Genomic DNA, 17,157 nt, shown 5'->3' with positions numbered 1-17,157 from the left:
CTGTGAGCAGCATCCACTCCGCTTTGTGTGAAAAAGAAGGCTCTGCAGCAAAACACTAAAGCCAGATGCATCAGGGGGGCCGTAGTTGTAAGGAATTCACAGCTCAATCTGCCTACAGGGAAATAGGAGATGGCTGTTAATGAGATACAAGAAAGATTTGGGGGTTTTGTATGTACACTCAGACAGGGAAGAAACTGTTTTGAATATTTGCTGGGATTCATCTTTCATCTTGACAACCCTTGCAACAGCTAATTCCTATAGAATATATTCATACTGTAAAGTTACTACACTGCTCCCAAGAGGAGAGTTTTCCTGCTCTGTTGTCTTCTATATAGATTAACGGGTAAAAGAAATACGAAGAAAGGGAAGGACATCACCACACAAAACACTGGGGTGGGGTGAGCCATAAGAGCTGCTGAGAAGAGAGTGAGTTTCCTAGAACAGCACATTGCTTAGGCCTGAAGGTTGTTGAGAGGACAGGAGAAACAAGTGTGGAACCCTGCAGGACAGGGAGGATTTTCAGTAGCGCCAACCATTCCTGGCAGCTGTATATGAGTAATTCCCTCTTATCCAAAGTCACTTGGAATATGGAAGGAAAGGGGAAAAGAGTGCATTGGAAACAAACAGAAAAACAGCAGTATAGGCTCAGGTTTGCACTGGTCTTGTGAGAGGACTCTCCCTGTATTGGACTTGCAGTGCAGGGCACTTGTGATGCTTCCTTTTGGAGGAAGCCAAGCCCCTTTCTTCCCAGGATGCCCAGCACTGTTGTACCCCTTTGCAACGAGGACACAGATGGTGTCCCAGGTGTGAGTGCTGCGCTTGGTACTCCCAACTATAGGCCTCGCCTATAGTCACCAGCAACACTTATCTTTGTGCACGTGTGCAGTCTATACCTGACTTCAGAAGGCACTTGGATTGCAGACACCCAGCTTAGCTCTTGGACGTGGCCATCTCACTGCACCTGCCGGACACAGCCTCCATCCTAACACGCTGTGCTGCCAGGGTGTGATTATAACCTGTTGGTACGCTCACCTGCTGACCTGGCAGGACCCCTCGGAAAGCAGCATCTCTGATCACACAGTTGTACATCTGAATGTTCTAAGTGGATCCCAGGATGGAAAGGCAATTCCTTCATTCCTTTTCTAAGAATTTTGGAAGACTTGAGCGCAGCATCTTTCCTGTGATGCCTATCAGTAGCCCCACCTAGTTCATGAGGGTCTTCACCCCCTGTAGGGTCCTGCACTTGTCAGTGCTCCCTATATATGCTAGCTGCAGGATGGTCTTGCCCAACCCAGACCAGTTACCAGCAAGGAGCTGGAAGTAATCGAGGCTCCATGGAACGATAATTGTTCTCAAACACAGGTACGGGCTCCTGAAGCGTCACCCAATTACCATGAGCTGGTGCTACAACTTCACAGCTGAGGGCCCAGCTGTACCTCAGTATGCAAAAGCCCTGACTCCGCACAGGTGATCTCATATGCCAAAGAGCATGCGGTCTGTCCAGGCTGGGCTTGTCTTCTGCTACAGCTGCATAAGCAAGCCTGCTATTCCAGACTGCTGACCAAACTCCAAGTTAGGGGTGTGGACTTGGTTAGCAAACACTATGAAAAATTAACAGCGACATTCAGCCTGGCTACTGGACCAGGAAAGGGGCTTTGTTACACACACGTGCTGCCTTTTAAAGGGAATGGTGGCAGGGCAACGACACCCTACCATCGTCTGAAAAGGGCAAAGTTTAGCATGGCCCAGCTCAAAGGACTCACAGTGTAAGTGGGAAACAGCTGTCCCTTGGACTGCTTCCAACCATAGATGTAGTAGAGACAGCTGACGCAGGGACCCAGACCAGGGCTCCAAACAAAGCCCCAGAACACCTATTGTGTCAGCTTCTCAACACCAGCTACTTCACTCTGCTAATCCACTCTGGTGCACCAGCCTACTTCTTAACGTAGGTGTAACCTCAGCTAAGGGGTTATATCACCAAACAAGGATTAAGCTTGAGCAGCCTTTTGACAGCAAATTCAGGTAGCATGAGTCAGGCCCTTACTGCACGTTACCAGTTTTTCAAAGCTTACAGCTAGATTTCAAAGAGGCTGCATATTGCTTAAGTAGTTAATCAGCATTCAGCTTTTATTTGCAAGATGTCTGAGGTGTATACAGCAAGACTGGCTGAAACTGCTGAAAGAGGTTCAGAATGTCAAGAGTAAAGCAGATGCAACAGCAGCACATAACAGACTCAAGAGCATGGTGACGGGTAAGTCATGTATAGGCTGGCAGCTTTGTAGACCAGGTCTGAGGAGACTATTGTGTCAGTTATAGGAGAAGTGGTAGAGATCCTGTTTGACAGCCATGAGTAAGCCAGGAACTCCTCTGCTACCCCCAAGTCTTGAAGAAAACACCACACTGGGAATGGCATCTTTGGAGGATGGGTAAGGAGAAGGGATGGTCCTAAGCAGATGGGCGTCTTGGAGACTCCAAATTCTGGTGTAGCAATCCTGACCAACTGGAAAGGAAAGGACACCAAAATTGAACATCACACAAAGAGTACTTTACTCAGCTCTGCAGGATTATCATCACAGAAGGTCCATGGGGTAAAAATCCTGACTTCCACACACACTAGAGGCAAAGTGCTTATCAATACTTTACGAAACAGACAGTGTAGAAATTCTACACTGAATACTGAAAAAGTGGGAAAAACGTGCAGCATTTCCTATTAGGCAATAAAAGATATGATAAACCAGTATTTAGACTGCTCATCTCATTATCAAGCTTTTAAGCCAAAAAAGGAGAGAAAAACTGTCAAATTAACAAAAATTCTTGTCATTATTCCACCACTTATGGACAAATCCAAGGAGAGGAGGTCACGATGTTTACAGTGACATTGTGAAACTCGGCTATACTTTGCTTCATTTATTGTTACCTTTCCTCACCTGACCCCAAATAAAAAAAAAAAAAAAAAATCTCAGACTGTAGCCAAATATATTAAAAATGAGCCTGAGTGGTATAGACAGTTTACAAGGAGTTATGCTTACATGCCGATGCTTCAGTCCATCACCACACTACCCACACACACGAAATCACACATACATGGTCTTTAGTCTCTATAAGAAGTTATCACCAAACCTCCCGCTTACACGTTGTTTCCCTGAATTTCATAATCAAGTGCTTTCTGCTCTACTCGAGATACACTGTGGAAAGGATAACGGGACTTTTGCAGGACACAGCAGATAAAGCCGTTAAGCATTACACAGGCGTGATTATAATAGGTCTGCATCCATAACGTTATTTCTTAATTTTGATAGTATATGAAGATATGTCTAAGGCTAAATTTCTTCTCAATTTTAAAGAATTAACAGTTTCCAACAGCTGTAGCTAAGAAACACTGCTCATGCATAAGAAAATCACTGCCATGCACTCTACAAGTAGAGGGGGAAAAAGTGAACCCACCTGCTGTAAGAAGCCCTTCCTCCTCATTTACATGCACAGGGAGAATAGCATATTCATTGTGATGACCTTTGTACTGTTTCACACACTTTGCTGTTCTCAGGTCCCACAGTTTTATCTGCAAGTTGAAGCAATTTTTTTGAAGGATGATATATTAACAAAGCATGGAGTACTTTATGGTTGATAAGTAAGTGGATCTGGAAGAGGACCCACATATGAGACTATAGCCCCGTTCTATACTACCCCGCCAAAGCACAGGCAGCCACCCTCAGGACTGGGAAAAGCACCTGTCAATACCGATACTAAAAGGAACAGAATACCCTAAACGCAACAGAACCATACCTTTCCAGCCATATCTGCTGCCATAAGATAATGTTCAGCCTCAAGGAGGCGAATAGATGTAACTGCTGAGTCGTGGAAGAGACGAATTGCTTTCCAGCTCTGGCCCTTTCGGTTGCGTTGACGCACATCAATGCTGAAAATCTCACCTGAACGGCAGCCATTGTACAGCACTGGGGTCTGGAAGAATCCAAGAGAAAGCAGCATACTATATAACATCTGAAAGGATCTTACAAGTTATACAGACAGAAGCTATGTCAAGCTTTTGAGCTCTCTGGTGCAGCTGTCAAATTATTTTATTAACATGAGCATTAAGAATCAGAACTTTTATTACACACTGCAACATTTTTCATCAGCCAACTCACTAGTTCTGTTCAAACCTCAGCTATTTACTTTAGCTGTAAAAAAGTTCAGCTATGTAAGTAGAAACTTGAATGTAACTAACTGCAAAACAGGAACTGGAATTCTCATATTCCAGTTTCACCCTTCTCACTAATCTTTGTGAGCAAGTCCATTAGTATTTTATAAGGGTTTTCTTCTCGATGGAGACAATACACTAAGTGTTAACAAAATGAGGTCATTTGCCAAAACCAAAACAATTCATTTTTTACCTCTGTACAATTAACAAAAATTACCCCTATTGCCACAGAGTTTGAAATCAGTTTATCTTTTTGTTGCTATTCAGTTGTACGCAAGCATCAGACCACATCAGCTCTGTTGTGGAACAGCTATCCAACGGTAATTGTAATCACAACCTGACATACAGCATGCGGAGTCCCATCACAAACAGCACAAGCAGCCCAGCAATGAGGCAGCACTCGGAAAAATCAAGGGTGTGTGGTTCATTTTACCTGTGTGGCAAACTGTTGTGCCAGCACATCGCTACTGGTTCCAAATGTCTGTCGATGCCCTGTGACTACATTGGTCACAAGAACTCGTCGTGTCAGGCCTAAGGAAGACAAATTATGTTTGTTTAGCTGTAATTTGGGGAGCAGCTGGGAGATTAATGCAAGAAGTCTTTCTCACTGCTATAGAAGGGGTTGCTAGCCTTGCGGATCACCTGTGCTGAAACAGTTGTCTGCTTGGGGATTCAGGCACCAAGCACAGGACCAGGCAGTGGATATCGTGAAGCTGCACAGCATTCCAGGTCGATCTCCTAGGAGAAAGGAGCAACACATGAAGCGTCCATAAAATGTTAGTACAGGATGATAACTCAGAAAGCTTCTCTGGATTTCCATACTTCTTTCAACATTTCAATCTGAAGCAGAGAAAATGTTACCCAATTAGTGTCCCTGTGCTACTCCAGAGACAGTAAACAAAAGTCAGACTTCACAACTGTAAACTGAAGACTTATAGTCTATATAGACACATGATTGTGAGAAACTAAAATTTATTCAGTATTCAGAGGGCTGACCATGGCAGGAAAAAAGAAAAAAAAAAAACAAATCAACACTAATTGTCACTAATTTACATAACTTTTCAGTCCATTGTTTTCAATTCCTTCATGGCACAGCCACCATCATCGTACATATGTCAGACAGGACAGGTGACGTGTCCAAAACATGGGTTTAGACAGGTTAAGTTCTACTTTGCTCCCAGCATCTACTTAGCAAGGTTCCCTCAAAACAACAATTGAGGAGAGTGAAGTAAGTCAAGAAACCTGAAAGTACCTAAAACAGTCAATAGGAAATACTAGACATGAAGACTTTCTTGTATCTCTGGGCATCTGATTATGGTGAAGGACTTAAAATGTTCTACAGAGGAACTGGGCATGCTGGCCTAGTAGCCATCCATCTTCAGTGACTTGTCAAGTTCATGCTAATGCTATGCGCTTTTTTTTTTTTTAATGGCTGCATAAATTGCATGACATAAAAAATTTAAAATAGGTCCATAACTCTTATCTATCACAGATTTCCTCTGTATAAACTTATCTGATCATGTCTGAATGGAAACCTCCAGGTTAGAGGACCGCACTGTGTGACCTGAAGAAGCATGGTTCTGACATCTATCAAGAAAGTCCAATTAATAAAGTCCTGCCTCCAGGAACACTGAAGAAATATATAAAGATACAGCTACAGCCATCAGATTTAAGACATATGATTCTCTAAATCAATCATGCTTACACACAACTGAGCATGAGCTTGTACAAGGAGTTATGAGCCGAGACATTTACCAACTTTCCACCTTTGATTAATCCACTGAGCATACCTGAGTAGCTACTAAGGGATTCTGCAATGATTCTAGACAGTCCAAATAGGAAATTTGAGTGCTTCTTGTGTGCAGCTTCTGCGTTACAGGCCAAGCTACTCATGAAAAATTCCAAACGTTTACTTTACAAGTGAGGTGTTCTCCTGCCAAAGTCAAGTACTACATCATCATCAGCTAAAAATAAATTAGTGCTTTGAATACTGCTTGTTAATTGATTTTTAAGGTAAGTTCTTTCATCTGTTCACTTCTTAAATTGTTTCAGATTTTCTAAGTTTTACAAGAATACAACAGCGTCACCAGCTGTTGAAGAAGAGTGTGGAAATATTCTTTCCTTTTCATACCATAAAATTGGAGGAAAAAAAAAAGCAAACCACAACAAAAACACCCTACCTGGGTTAGTGCTGCTGAACAATGATGCTGGAAGCAGACTGGCACAGCCTGGTGTTTCTGCAATTCCCATGAGACACAGCTTGCTGAAGTGAGTTAAGGAAAACAAAGATTCCTCCCTAGAATGGAACAGGGTGCCTAACATTTACAGCTGGGAAGAGCAAGATGCTCTGACACAGACACAGTCCACCATACTTGCCTTTGAAACTTTTGATGTGCTTTACAGTTTGCAATTAAGTCTTGGCTTTTCATTTATTTCACAGGAAAGAGCTAGAAAGAACTCAAATTCTTGCTTGTGTATTTTCACTACCAGAAAGGCAAGAGGAATACTAAGGCATCTTTCTAGTGATAGGCGGGGGCGGGGGGGAAGCATCGCCTATATGGATTGTTCTTTTCATCTTTACATGCTGATAAAGATAAGAAGTATAGATCTGTTTTTTCATAGAGATGAGATGGAGAAAGGGGTGCACACACTGGGGAAGCAGGGAAGACTCACTTTAGATTACATGAAAATACTTTCTAAAGATTATAACAGGTATAACTAGGATTTGAAAGTTGCATTTCAAGTTCAGCAGGGTAAATTTGTGACATGACTAGAGGAACGCACCCAATAACCAAACCAAACAATCGCCAACTCCTAACCAGATGTGAGCAAGCCTGATGAACTCCTGCCACCTTCTGGATCACTTAGGAATTGCTTCGCTTTTCCCATGAGCCATTACATACATTTTTACGTAATTTCCTCTTTTGTCACTTTAATAGCACGTCTGTTGCCTGCCATCTCCCACGTTAAAATCCCCTTTTCTTCGTCTCTTCTCACGGAATCTTCAGAGTTGGAAGGGACCTCTAGAGATCATCTAGTCCAACTCCCCTGCTAGAGCAGTTCTCGGTTCTGCAGTGTCCATTACTGCTTCCTCTACTATACCATCAACCTTCCTCTTCTTCTAAGACAGATTTGTAGAACATGCTCTGTAAGTTGCAAAGCATGATGCCAATGAATTGCTCCCATTCTCCTCTTGCCCTAGCTGATATGGGGATGGTTTACAACAGAAACCAACCAACCCACTTTCAAAGAGGTCCTCTTTAAAGAGAAATTTAGTTACCTTAACCCTCTCTCTTGTTCTTTTGTGCCAGCCAATTTCTAAACATGAGATCATTTTGGATATGGTATCTACACTATTAATGAAGTGGGAAGTCTCCAGGGCAGGAAACATGGTCTTTCACCTAGTATTACAATGGAACAATACTACATATATCTATAACAGAATCATACATCTGTCTCACTAGCTCCAACATCTTTCAATTTTCCTAACTGTCTGTTTTCCAGAAAACTTAATTTCTGGGGCAACTACATAAGAGATCTTCCTGGAAGTTAGTTGTTCTGTACAGCATGATGCAGACTTATGAAATCTGAACTGAATTTTTTTTTTTCTAAAAGGATATAAAACATGAGAATCTGGATGAGTCAATGATGCCCAGCATACAGAATTCACCTTCAGACACAAGAAAACATAATATTTTTGTGATCTCTTATTCAATTAATGAAAAGGTATTTCCACGCAAAGATGACCCAAAACTATGCGCTGGGCACGCTTCCTTAGCACACTAAATAGCCCAGTAATGGGACATAAGCATTTTAGACTCATACTCCTCTTAAATTCAGGAGACAGAGCAGCATTGAAAAGTCTGTCCAAACACAGACTGAGGTACCAAGCACATCCTATTATTTAAGAGACCGTCCTTAAAAGAATCTGAGCATGGAGAGATTATGAAAGCCTGTTTTAAATATTCTGCATGTTCAAGGATAAACACGTTTTCCCAAAATTATGTTTAAGAAAGAAGCATGCAAATCTTAGTAGCTTCTGGCCCTCAACATCAGTTTTGTCATCTACAGCAAAGTGCAACTCTGAAGTAAACACTATCCTTGGATGCAGGTATTTCTATATAGTCTTCCTTTCCAATCTAACATTGCTGAGAACTAGCGCTGGTACTGATGACTTTCAGAGACAAGTTTACTGTGATTCTGTGTTTATCCAAAATGCACATTACTAGATTATTCCATTCTCTCCTCCTAACCCCTTTCCCAACCCTCATGCATTTCCACCCCTGCTTCCCAAGAACAGCGTTCTGAGAATGCAACAACTGAAGGAAAGGGAACAGAGCACAGTACTTTGCGGTTTGTGAAGTAGAGGTTGTCGTACATCTCCACAGTGAGAGAGTCCTTTCCCAAACCACTGAGGTTGATGATACCATATTTACATCCTCCATGCTCTACGTCATTCACAGTGAATATCCGCTCACAAGCAGCATCTGCCTGTAAAATAAAAGCTTACTGGTCATGCTTACTGGAAAAAAAACAGCTTGAGAGAGCTGCATTAGGTCTAAAATGAAACAACACATTAATTCTGATCCCTTTAACACCACCAGCTTTCCATTACCTCTAAAAACAGCAGCCAACTCCTTTTTATATGCATGGACAGAAAAAACATGAGTAAGAAAAGGATTGTCCTTGAGTAATGGATATTTACTCCAGAGACCTCTCCTGCACATGCAGTATCATCAAAACCAGTACAAACTGCTTTCAGATCGTGAGATGTAAAATTATTATTGATGTTTACATAGACTCACTGGACCACAGACTTTGCCACTCCCCAAATTCTTCTCTTCCATTTTCTTCTTCTTTGTCTGAATCCTCTCCACTCCCCTGCCCCTAAACTAATTATCCACTCAGCCCCTGCTTATTTGTTTATTTCCAAGAGAACATGTTGATCAGCTTCAAAAAAAAAAAAAAATATCACTTTCATATCCAACCTTTTCACCGTTTCCCTTTCTAGGAATGGAACAGCCTCTTCCTACTTGTTTAAAATGACTTTAATTGTTTAAAATTAACAAGACTTTGAGAACTGACACAACAGGAATAACACATCTTTGAAAGCAAAATTTGACCTATGCGATTTGATTACAAGATCCTGAATTTTCACTGGAGATGGGCTCTCTTTATCCTAAAGACTTAACGGTTCTCATAACGTACCACAATTATTTTAAAATTGTTGGTTCCAGCAACTGAGGAATCTGGACTGTGAATTTCTACCTTCCTCCTCTGCATGCAGTTCACTTTTAGTTCATGGACCAGCCTGTAAAAGCAGGGGTGGGGTGGGTGGAGGGAGAAGAGAGAATTCAGGTAAGACTAGGTTTAATGCCAACGAAAGAAGTTTGGATAGGATATCCAGAACTGGTTCTCAACCACAGATAATAAAATGCCTGAACAACTAACATGCACTTCTTCATGGATTATATAAGTGAAATTGCAGCATCTTCCATATTCATGGAATTTCATACTGTTATTTTGAACCTTGGCACACCTTCAGTAGCAGAAACAACAACATAGCAAGCCACTAACTTGCCTTCTGCCCTGTTACTGAATCTGAACATAGCGATTCTAATGGGGGGCAGGGGGAACAGTCATATCGCCTGAAGAGCATCCATCCAAAGAAAAGCTGCACTGTATCCATAAAGCACAATGTGGCAAAACAGCATATACAGGGGAGGAAAGAAAAAAAAAAAAGTGTGAAGTTTTAAACTCCATTTATCTCAAATTGGGAAACCTCTTCTTCGTTTGGATTTTCATCACTTGTATAATTTGATTATATGTCATGGTTTCAGCTGGGACAGAGCTGATTTTCTTCCTAGCAGCTGGTGTAATGCTATGTTCTGGATTTGTGATGAGAATAGCGCTGATAGTGCACTGATGTTTTTCCTTGTTGCTATGCAGTCAAGGCCATTTCTGCTCCTCACATTGCCCTGCCAGTGAGCAGACTGGGAGTGCACAAGAAGTTGTGAGGGGACACAGCTGGGACAGCTGACCTCAACTGATCAAAGGGATATTCCACGCCATGCGATGTCATGCTCAGTATATAAAGCTGGGGAAGAAAAAGGAAAGGGGGGACATTCGGAGTTACGGCATTTTGTCTTCCCAAGTAACCGTTACACATCATGGAGCTCTGCTTTCCTGCAGATGGCTGAACACCTGCCTGCCGATGGGAAGCAGGGAATGAATTCCTTATTTTGCTTTGCTTGTGTGTGCGGCTTTCGCTCTACCTATTAAACTGTCTTTATCTCAACCCACAATTTTTTTTTCTCACTTTTACTCTCTCCCCCATCCTAAACAGAGAAAGTGAGCAAGCGGCTGCACAGTCCTAGTTGCCAGCTGGGGTTAAGCCACGACATTATAAAAAGAATGTAACTTTTTATTGTAAGTAATATGTTCCTCTTTGTCTTAAGTGGAACAGTAAGAAATGCAAAAAACCTGACAGGAACAGTTGCACTATCAGCAGAACTTGGTATTGCAAACAGAAGACAAATGAAATCATTGTACCTGCAATAACTTGTGGAGCTGAGCAAACCCAGCTGCCTTTTCTGTAACAGTATAGATGAGTTCAGTCCAGCCCTTGTTGTTTTCTGGAAGGGAATAACATGAAAGTGTACACAGTTATTTACTTGTTTACAATTCAAACGTGGCTGTGGGTCTTAGGTGTTTGAGATATTTAGGTAACTTTTTCCTCTAGCCTACATAGATGAAAATTTTCAGAAGGTCTGTAAAACACATTCCAGCACCATCTCCCTGGTCTACTATAGCAAATAAACAAGAAAGAGACACAAGTGTATTCCTGTGAGATGTGGTGTGCTTCTATAAATACAAAATTGGAGAAAAAAAAAAACAAACAACAAAACCCAACAGCTGCTGTTTTCGCTTGACATAATCAGCAGTACCACCTTGAAGGTGTGAAGTCACCTTCTAGTTTCACTATAACACCTTAAATTCTTATTATACAGCAAAACTTTCTATCACAACAAGATTGCTATTAACTATGCAGTCTTACTGCTGCATTGAACTACTTTTCCATTCATCATTTTTTAAGATTTCACACAAACACTTTCTGGGGATGCCAAAGGATAGAGTACTTTGCAGAGTTAGAGAGTAAGAAATCTTTTTGATAATGTTCTGACAAAGCAAGTATTTAAGAGTTGAAATATTCTTATCTGGGAGTCTAATTCAGAAGTCTTATATTAGAGAACATCTAATATATTCTCTAATATGAGACATATAGAGATGTCTAAATATATAGTATTGTTTCTTCAGGGTCCACAAATATGATCAATACATTTATTAAACATGGGGAAAACTTAAAATCAAGACCCCACTTTGCCAATTCAAGGCAGGGATCTGAAACCTGGCATCCAATGTCCTGACTCAAGCGTAACTGTTGGACAATCTGCAATTCTGAGCAGTTCCTGTCTCTTTACAAGTTTTTTTTTTGTTTTGTTTGTTTGTAATGACTTGCTTTCAATCCTGTGTGCAACAGCCAAACAAAAGGCTTCAAGGACTATAAATTCTCAGCAAAAAGAAATTTTCATTTCTTCAGGCAGCTTAGGGAACTGTACCACAGTCATAACTGAAAGGCTTTATCTTATAATCTGCCCTGGGCCAGAGCACAATAAAGCATAATTGCACTCTTTTTCAGAATATACCTTCTTTTGTTTTTCTTCCTCTTCTAAGAGTCTCAGTCTTTCACGTTCCATTGCCTTGTACTGAATGCTCTCCTTGGTGAGTGGGTTGTAGTTATTGTGTCCAGGCAGTAGGCGAAAATAGCGGTTCTTTTCTGAGTCATAGTAAAATCCTGGCAGTTCTTGAAAAAAGAAAAAAAAAAGTGGCAAAACCCAGGCAAAATCAGATGGATAATTAAGTTTGTTTATTGCTCTTTGACATCCCACATCTTCCTGGGAAGGTCAGAGTCACGAGGCTCAAAGCTCTTGCTCCCAGCAGGTCCTGAGCATGATACAGACTAGGAACAGATGACAGCCACTTAAAGGAAAAAAAAAAAAAAAAAAAAAAGAAAAGAAAAAATTATAGTTTTCAAATGCAGTGCTGTTACACAGGTACACAGAAGGGATGTCACCACTGACTAAGATGAAATTTGGACAGATCAGAGAAGTAGAAAGGAAAGGTTTTGCCGCAGAATAAAAATGACCTTTCTTCATAAATCAATCACGAGGGGACGCTTTTGGTTAAAAGACTAGGTAAGGCAGTCCCAAACCAAAATAAAAATTGACAGTGAGGTATCACCCAAACCAAAAAAAATGATCCACTTCCCAGAACAAGTCACCTTTTCTTCAATGTACAGAAGAGATTTTGATACAACCAAGATTACATTTGGACAATACACGGAGGCTCCTTCCAAAGATAAACTAGGATGACAGAAACATTCAATTTTAGTGCTTTGCTGCCTGGGTAAATTCACAAAGGCAGCCAGGTAAGATACTTGGACAGATTCATAATGGTACATTGTCTCAAGACAAAGAATTTTATTAAGAAGTCAGTGTTAACATCTTCATTTCAAGAGTTTTTGTTTAACCCTTTATCTACTACCAGAAATTGCATTTGAAGTAACCTCTTTTTGCTGCTGCTTACAATTCAGCACCTTGTCAGCATCTTTTAGATTTCAATTTAGCAACAAATGACCAACATTTATTCAGGTCAACAAAAATATAGTTAGTGAATGAATCATTAGGGTTCATAAAAGCACACTGCATTTAGTATACAGAGTCTAATTACACAGCAATAAATGTTTTGCAGGATACACTTCCCAACATGCTCACCACCTCTTAAGCACAAAAGGGTCATATACAGAAAAAAAAAAGAAAGGTCCCTTTAAATTCTGGCTTTGTCTGTTATTAAGAGGTTACAGTCAGCGGTGTTTCAGGACTCTCCTGTTGTGGAGAAACAGATGTTCCCACAGGCTTAGCTTTTGCTAGTGTTGTTCAGTGAGTCAGGAAACCAGAATGCAAATGGGACAGCTTCCTCAACAGCACTGCTACTGCATCAAGTCTGGTTTCACCAGTCGAGTCCCTGATAATGAACAAACATTAAGCCAAAGTGTATCTCTTACAGACTACAAAATACACTGAAGGCATAAAGAGAGATGATTTCCCCACTCCACCCCTGAAGTGGTGGATTGTTGCATCTTAAAAGACTAAACAACTGGATGCAAGTTACATTTTTTTACGTGCTCTCTTATTTTCTTTGCTTATTTAAAGTTTCTACTGAAAAATGTATTTTATAACATCTTCAGTACGTATAAAAAAGAAACAAAGTTCATTTTCTTCCCAAAGCAAGATTTCTGGAGAGAGAAACAGAATTCTATTTTTTCAGTTTCTATCAGCTTGGCTAAGCACACAAGTTTTCAAACATGAGAAGCAGTTGTGGGCCTGAAAGTGCATTTGGCCCTGCTCTCTAGATCCTCATTTACTATATCTTTTTATATCACCCCATGTAACTTTTCTCTACAAAATTTATGGCTTATATCCTTCCTGGAACACCATATTATTAATGCAGCTACTACTACTTTTTTCATTCAGTCAGCATATAGACACTGATTTTTGACCCATAAACATCATCTCTTACCTGGTACTGCAGAGTTCTGCGTTAAACTGGATGAAGAAGGATCTCCACTGCTGCTGGGGTCTGCATTCACTGGGGTCTGTCGTTCCCTCTGTTCCAGCCTAAAAAAATAGCACTGCCTTCAAGACAGGTTCACAATTGTCCTATGCATGTTTTCCACAAAGAATCTAGAAGGCAGCTAGTTATTGACATTAATGGAGTACAATTTTGCAAGGCTTTGATAAGCACACTGTGCATATCATAATACACTAAACTATGAAAATGAAACAGTAAAAATATTCATCTTAAAAACCTCTCAAGAGCATTAGAGATAACATCTTAAAAGCCTTAATTACTTGCTAAAACATTAGAGGTGGCTGCTGATTCTGTAAGTGCCTTTAACTCTTTCCAGCGGAAGATTAATTCTGGGTATTTTACTATATTCCCTGATTAAAAGAAAAGCCCACCCTTGAAAGCATGTAAGTCTTCACAGCATAAAGCAAGAGAAAGCGTGGGTAAAACATTGATGTTCAGGTCAAAAATATTTTGGCCATTCTCTTCATGACAATAATTTCATTGATGAGGTTCAGAAACATGCAAAATAAACAAAAGTTTAATGAAAACTCCAAAAAGGAAAAGTCTCTGCTTTTGTAATAACCATCGCAGTTGACAGGGTAACTGCAGCTTTCTCCTTTTTGAATTAATTTAAATAGGCACATCTAGTACTGATGGAAAAAATTCCACTGGGATGTTTTCTGAATCACCCATAAAATTCTCACTTTTTAAGACAGGTTTTATTACACATCATCTTAAAATCATTAGGCCAAGATGTTTTGCAACAGTTGTAATTTATTGAAAATAAAATGACAAAGAAATTCTAGTTCTAAAGCAGTTATATTGCTGTTTGATTATACAATTTTGAAAACAGTAAAGAACATAAGCAATCTATAAGGGGAAAAACACCCCACACCGAACCCAAGCACTTCAATTTAAAGCTTTTAAATAAAATCCTTTTAATTCTATATTCACTGAAGTAGGGACATTTGCATGTCTAACTTTTCTTACGCAAATACAATTGATGGGGCAACTTGTATATATGTGTATATGTCTCCTTCTCTAAAATATATTTAAAAAATGCTTAGAGCATTAAAGCAAAGGATTGGCCTCTCTTATTTCTGCAAGTGGCACTAAGGAAAGAACATGGAAAAGAGAGCCATAAAAATAACAAACACAGGCAAGTACAAGTTCTAAAGTTTAAAATGTACTTTTCTGAAATAATCAGTTTTCAAGGCAGTGTATGACTCCTGAGACCTTGTTTCATTTTTCTGATTTGCTAGATGTGGTATTATTACCACATTACTTAACATGCTTTCAAACTTTCAGGAAGATCCTTTAATGACAGTTTTTACACTAGTAGACATTAAGGCATAAAATAAATGAGCAGGTGGAATTAATTACATACAAACATTTTTCTTCCCTAAACTGTCTTTGCATACTGATGAAGACAGTTATGGACAATCAGGCACACCTGAAAGGACTATCTCACGGAACCACATCTTAATTTAAAATCAATATACAGTTGTGAACATATGATAAATTTCCAGAAATCAATGCAACTCCACTCCTACTAGGGATGACAGATATACCAGAAGTACTGTCTACTAGATTTTTAAATGGCAACCCTCTCAGTTCTAGATAGCCACCATTCTGCAAATTTAATTAGGCGTAACGTCTAATGGCTTAACCCATGCGAAGCACAAGCTGCATATACTTGCCTTTCAATACAGTTATTGTGATTGGGTCTTCTGTACTGATGGGAACGGTAGCTGTGCTTGCGATTGCTCCATGCATGCTTTTCTTTGCCCCGCTTGTAATTTCTCTTCATTTCTATCTATAAAGCAAACATACATACGTACTTCAGTGCTACTTGCCTGGAACAATCCAACATACAAGACAGTACCTCTTTTCAACTATTTTCAAACAGCTTTGCAGCAGCAGCACAGAGATCAAAACCCAGGTGGCACATTGAAGAAAATAATTTAATTTTGAAGAGAAACACTTTCAAGCCTAAACGGCATCAGGTCTTTAAGAAAGGCAAGGCAGAACACCACCACCGGCCGCCTGAAGGGAGACTGAAATAAGGAGGGTACGGCGCCGACACCCCCCTGCGTGCAGCACTAATAAACGTCCTCTTGCTGAGTTCTCAGGTGTGCCGGGCGGAGAAAGTCCCACGGCCGAGCTGCAGCCGGGCGTTAGCGACCGCCAGCTCTCCAGCGCAACACGCTTCCTCCCAAGCAGAGGGGACAACCCCAAGCGACCAACAGCGGCCTGTCCCCCTCCACCACGGGCCAGCCGGCCGGCCGGCCTGCCTGCCTCCCACCCCGGGCCCAGGCCCCGCGATACTGCTGCGGGGACACGGCGTTACTGCCGGAGGGGGCCTCCCCTCCACACGGCAGCCAGGCCGTACGGGCGGGCCGACACCTCCGGTTTTGTAAGCGACCAGGCCCGCTGACCGCCCCCACTAAGGGCGCTTCCTCGCTCCTGCCGACTTCCCTGCTGGACCGGGAGCAGCGCCACGGCTCGCCCCACCGCGCTGAAGCTAAAAGACCCCGAGGCACGGCCGCGGCCAAGCTCCCCTCACCGCCTGCCCCAAGCCGCCCGACCCTCACCAGCGCCCGACCTCGCGGCTTCCCACTCTGTCGCCAAGGCTCCGCCCACGCCCCGATGGGCGCGCCTGATTGGCCCTCACCCGCGCCTGCTGCTTGACGGACAGCTCACTCACCAAAGCGGTGGGAGGCCAAAGCTGGCGCGTGCGCCGCGCGGAGGGGTGGGTCGGTCGGTCGGTAGTTGGACCCTGTGAGGGGAAAGGGTTGTTTCCCTCAGGAATTGGGCTTGAAGGCGGAGGGGGCCCAGTGGGGGAAGGAGGCAGAGATGAGCGTTTCTGGGAGGTGAGGGTTACTGAAAGGGAACCCCCGCTTCCTTCCCTGGGTCCCTGGTCGTTAAAAGCCGTCCTTTGGCTTCGCGGAGCTCGAAGCTGTTGCAGCCTCGCTAAACTCCTCATGAGTTTAGAAAAAGAGAGCGGTGGCTTTAAAGTCACCCTCCCGGCTGAGTCGTCTTGATGCTTAAATGTTTTCTGGGCCTTCTGCCTTTGGGCAGCCGACGGTTAGATACTGAGGCGTTCGTGCTAGGGCAGCTTTGGGAAGCGTGCGGCAAACGGACGAGGTGGGAGGAAGAGCTCAGTGCTCCTCAGTCAGCCGAAGCCAAAAGAGCAGCAAAATCACGTCATTATAACTACCATATCTTTGCAATCGTTGTAAGAATGTTCTCTTTTTAATCTTTTGCAA

General features: G+C 41.8%; 1 protein-coding gene across 3 annotated transcripts; it reads right to left on the bottom strand.

Moving 5' to 3' along the window:
- Nucleotides 1-1,533: 1,533 nt before the first annotated feature.
- DCAF4 (DDB1 and CUL4 associated factor 4) lies at nt 1,534-16,547 on the bottom strand. 3 transcript variants are annotated; one of them, XM_063332718.1, is made up of 14 exons: nt 16,494-16,534; nt 15,589-15,704; nt 13,838-13,935; nt 11,905-12,062; nt 10,751-10,833; nt 9,407-9,509; nt 8,546-8,689; nt 7,819-7,868; nt 6,379-6,458; nt 4,841-4,936; nt 4,632-4,729; nt 3,784-3,960; nt 3,445-3,559; nt 1,534-2,500 (listed from the first exon to the last, which is right to left on the bottom strand). In XM_063332718.1, the coding sequence occupies exons 2-14, from the start codon at nt 15,696-15,698 to the stop codon at nt 2,307-2,309; spliced, it is 1,506 nt and encodes a 501-aa protein (XP_063188788.1). In that variant the 5' UTR covers nt 15,699-15,704; nt 16,494-16,534; the 3' UTR covers nt 1,534-2,306. The 3 variants fall into 3 exon arrangements, with proteins under 3 accessions (XP_063188788.1, XP_063188789.1, XP_063188787.1); XM_063332719.1 differs by having other exon boundaries at nt 16,455-16,507; XM_063332717.1 differs by having other exon boundaries at nt 1,535-2,500; nt 16,483-16,547.
- Between the last annotated feature and the right edge of the window lie 610 nt (nt 16,548-17,157).

This window comes from Chroicocephalus ridibundus, chromosome 4 (genome assembly GCF_963924245.1).
Source record: "Chroicocephalus ridibundus chromosome 4, bChrRid1.1, whole genome shotgun sequence".
In the NCBI taxonomy this organism is placed as follows: Eukaryota; Metazoa; Chordata; class Aves; order Charadriiformes; family Laridae; genus Chroicocephalus; species Chroicocephalus ridibundus.
Note: the sequence above shows the minus strand (reverse complement) of the source record. Positions and strands in the feature narration are given on the sequence as shown.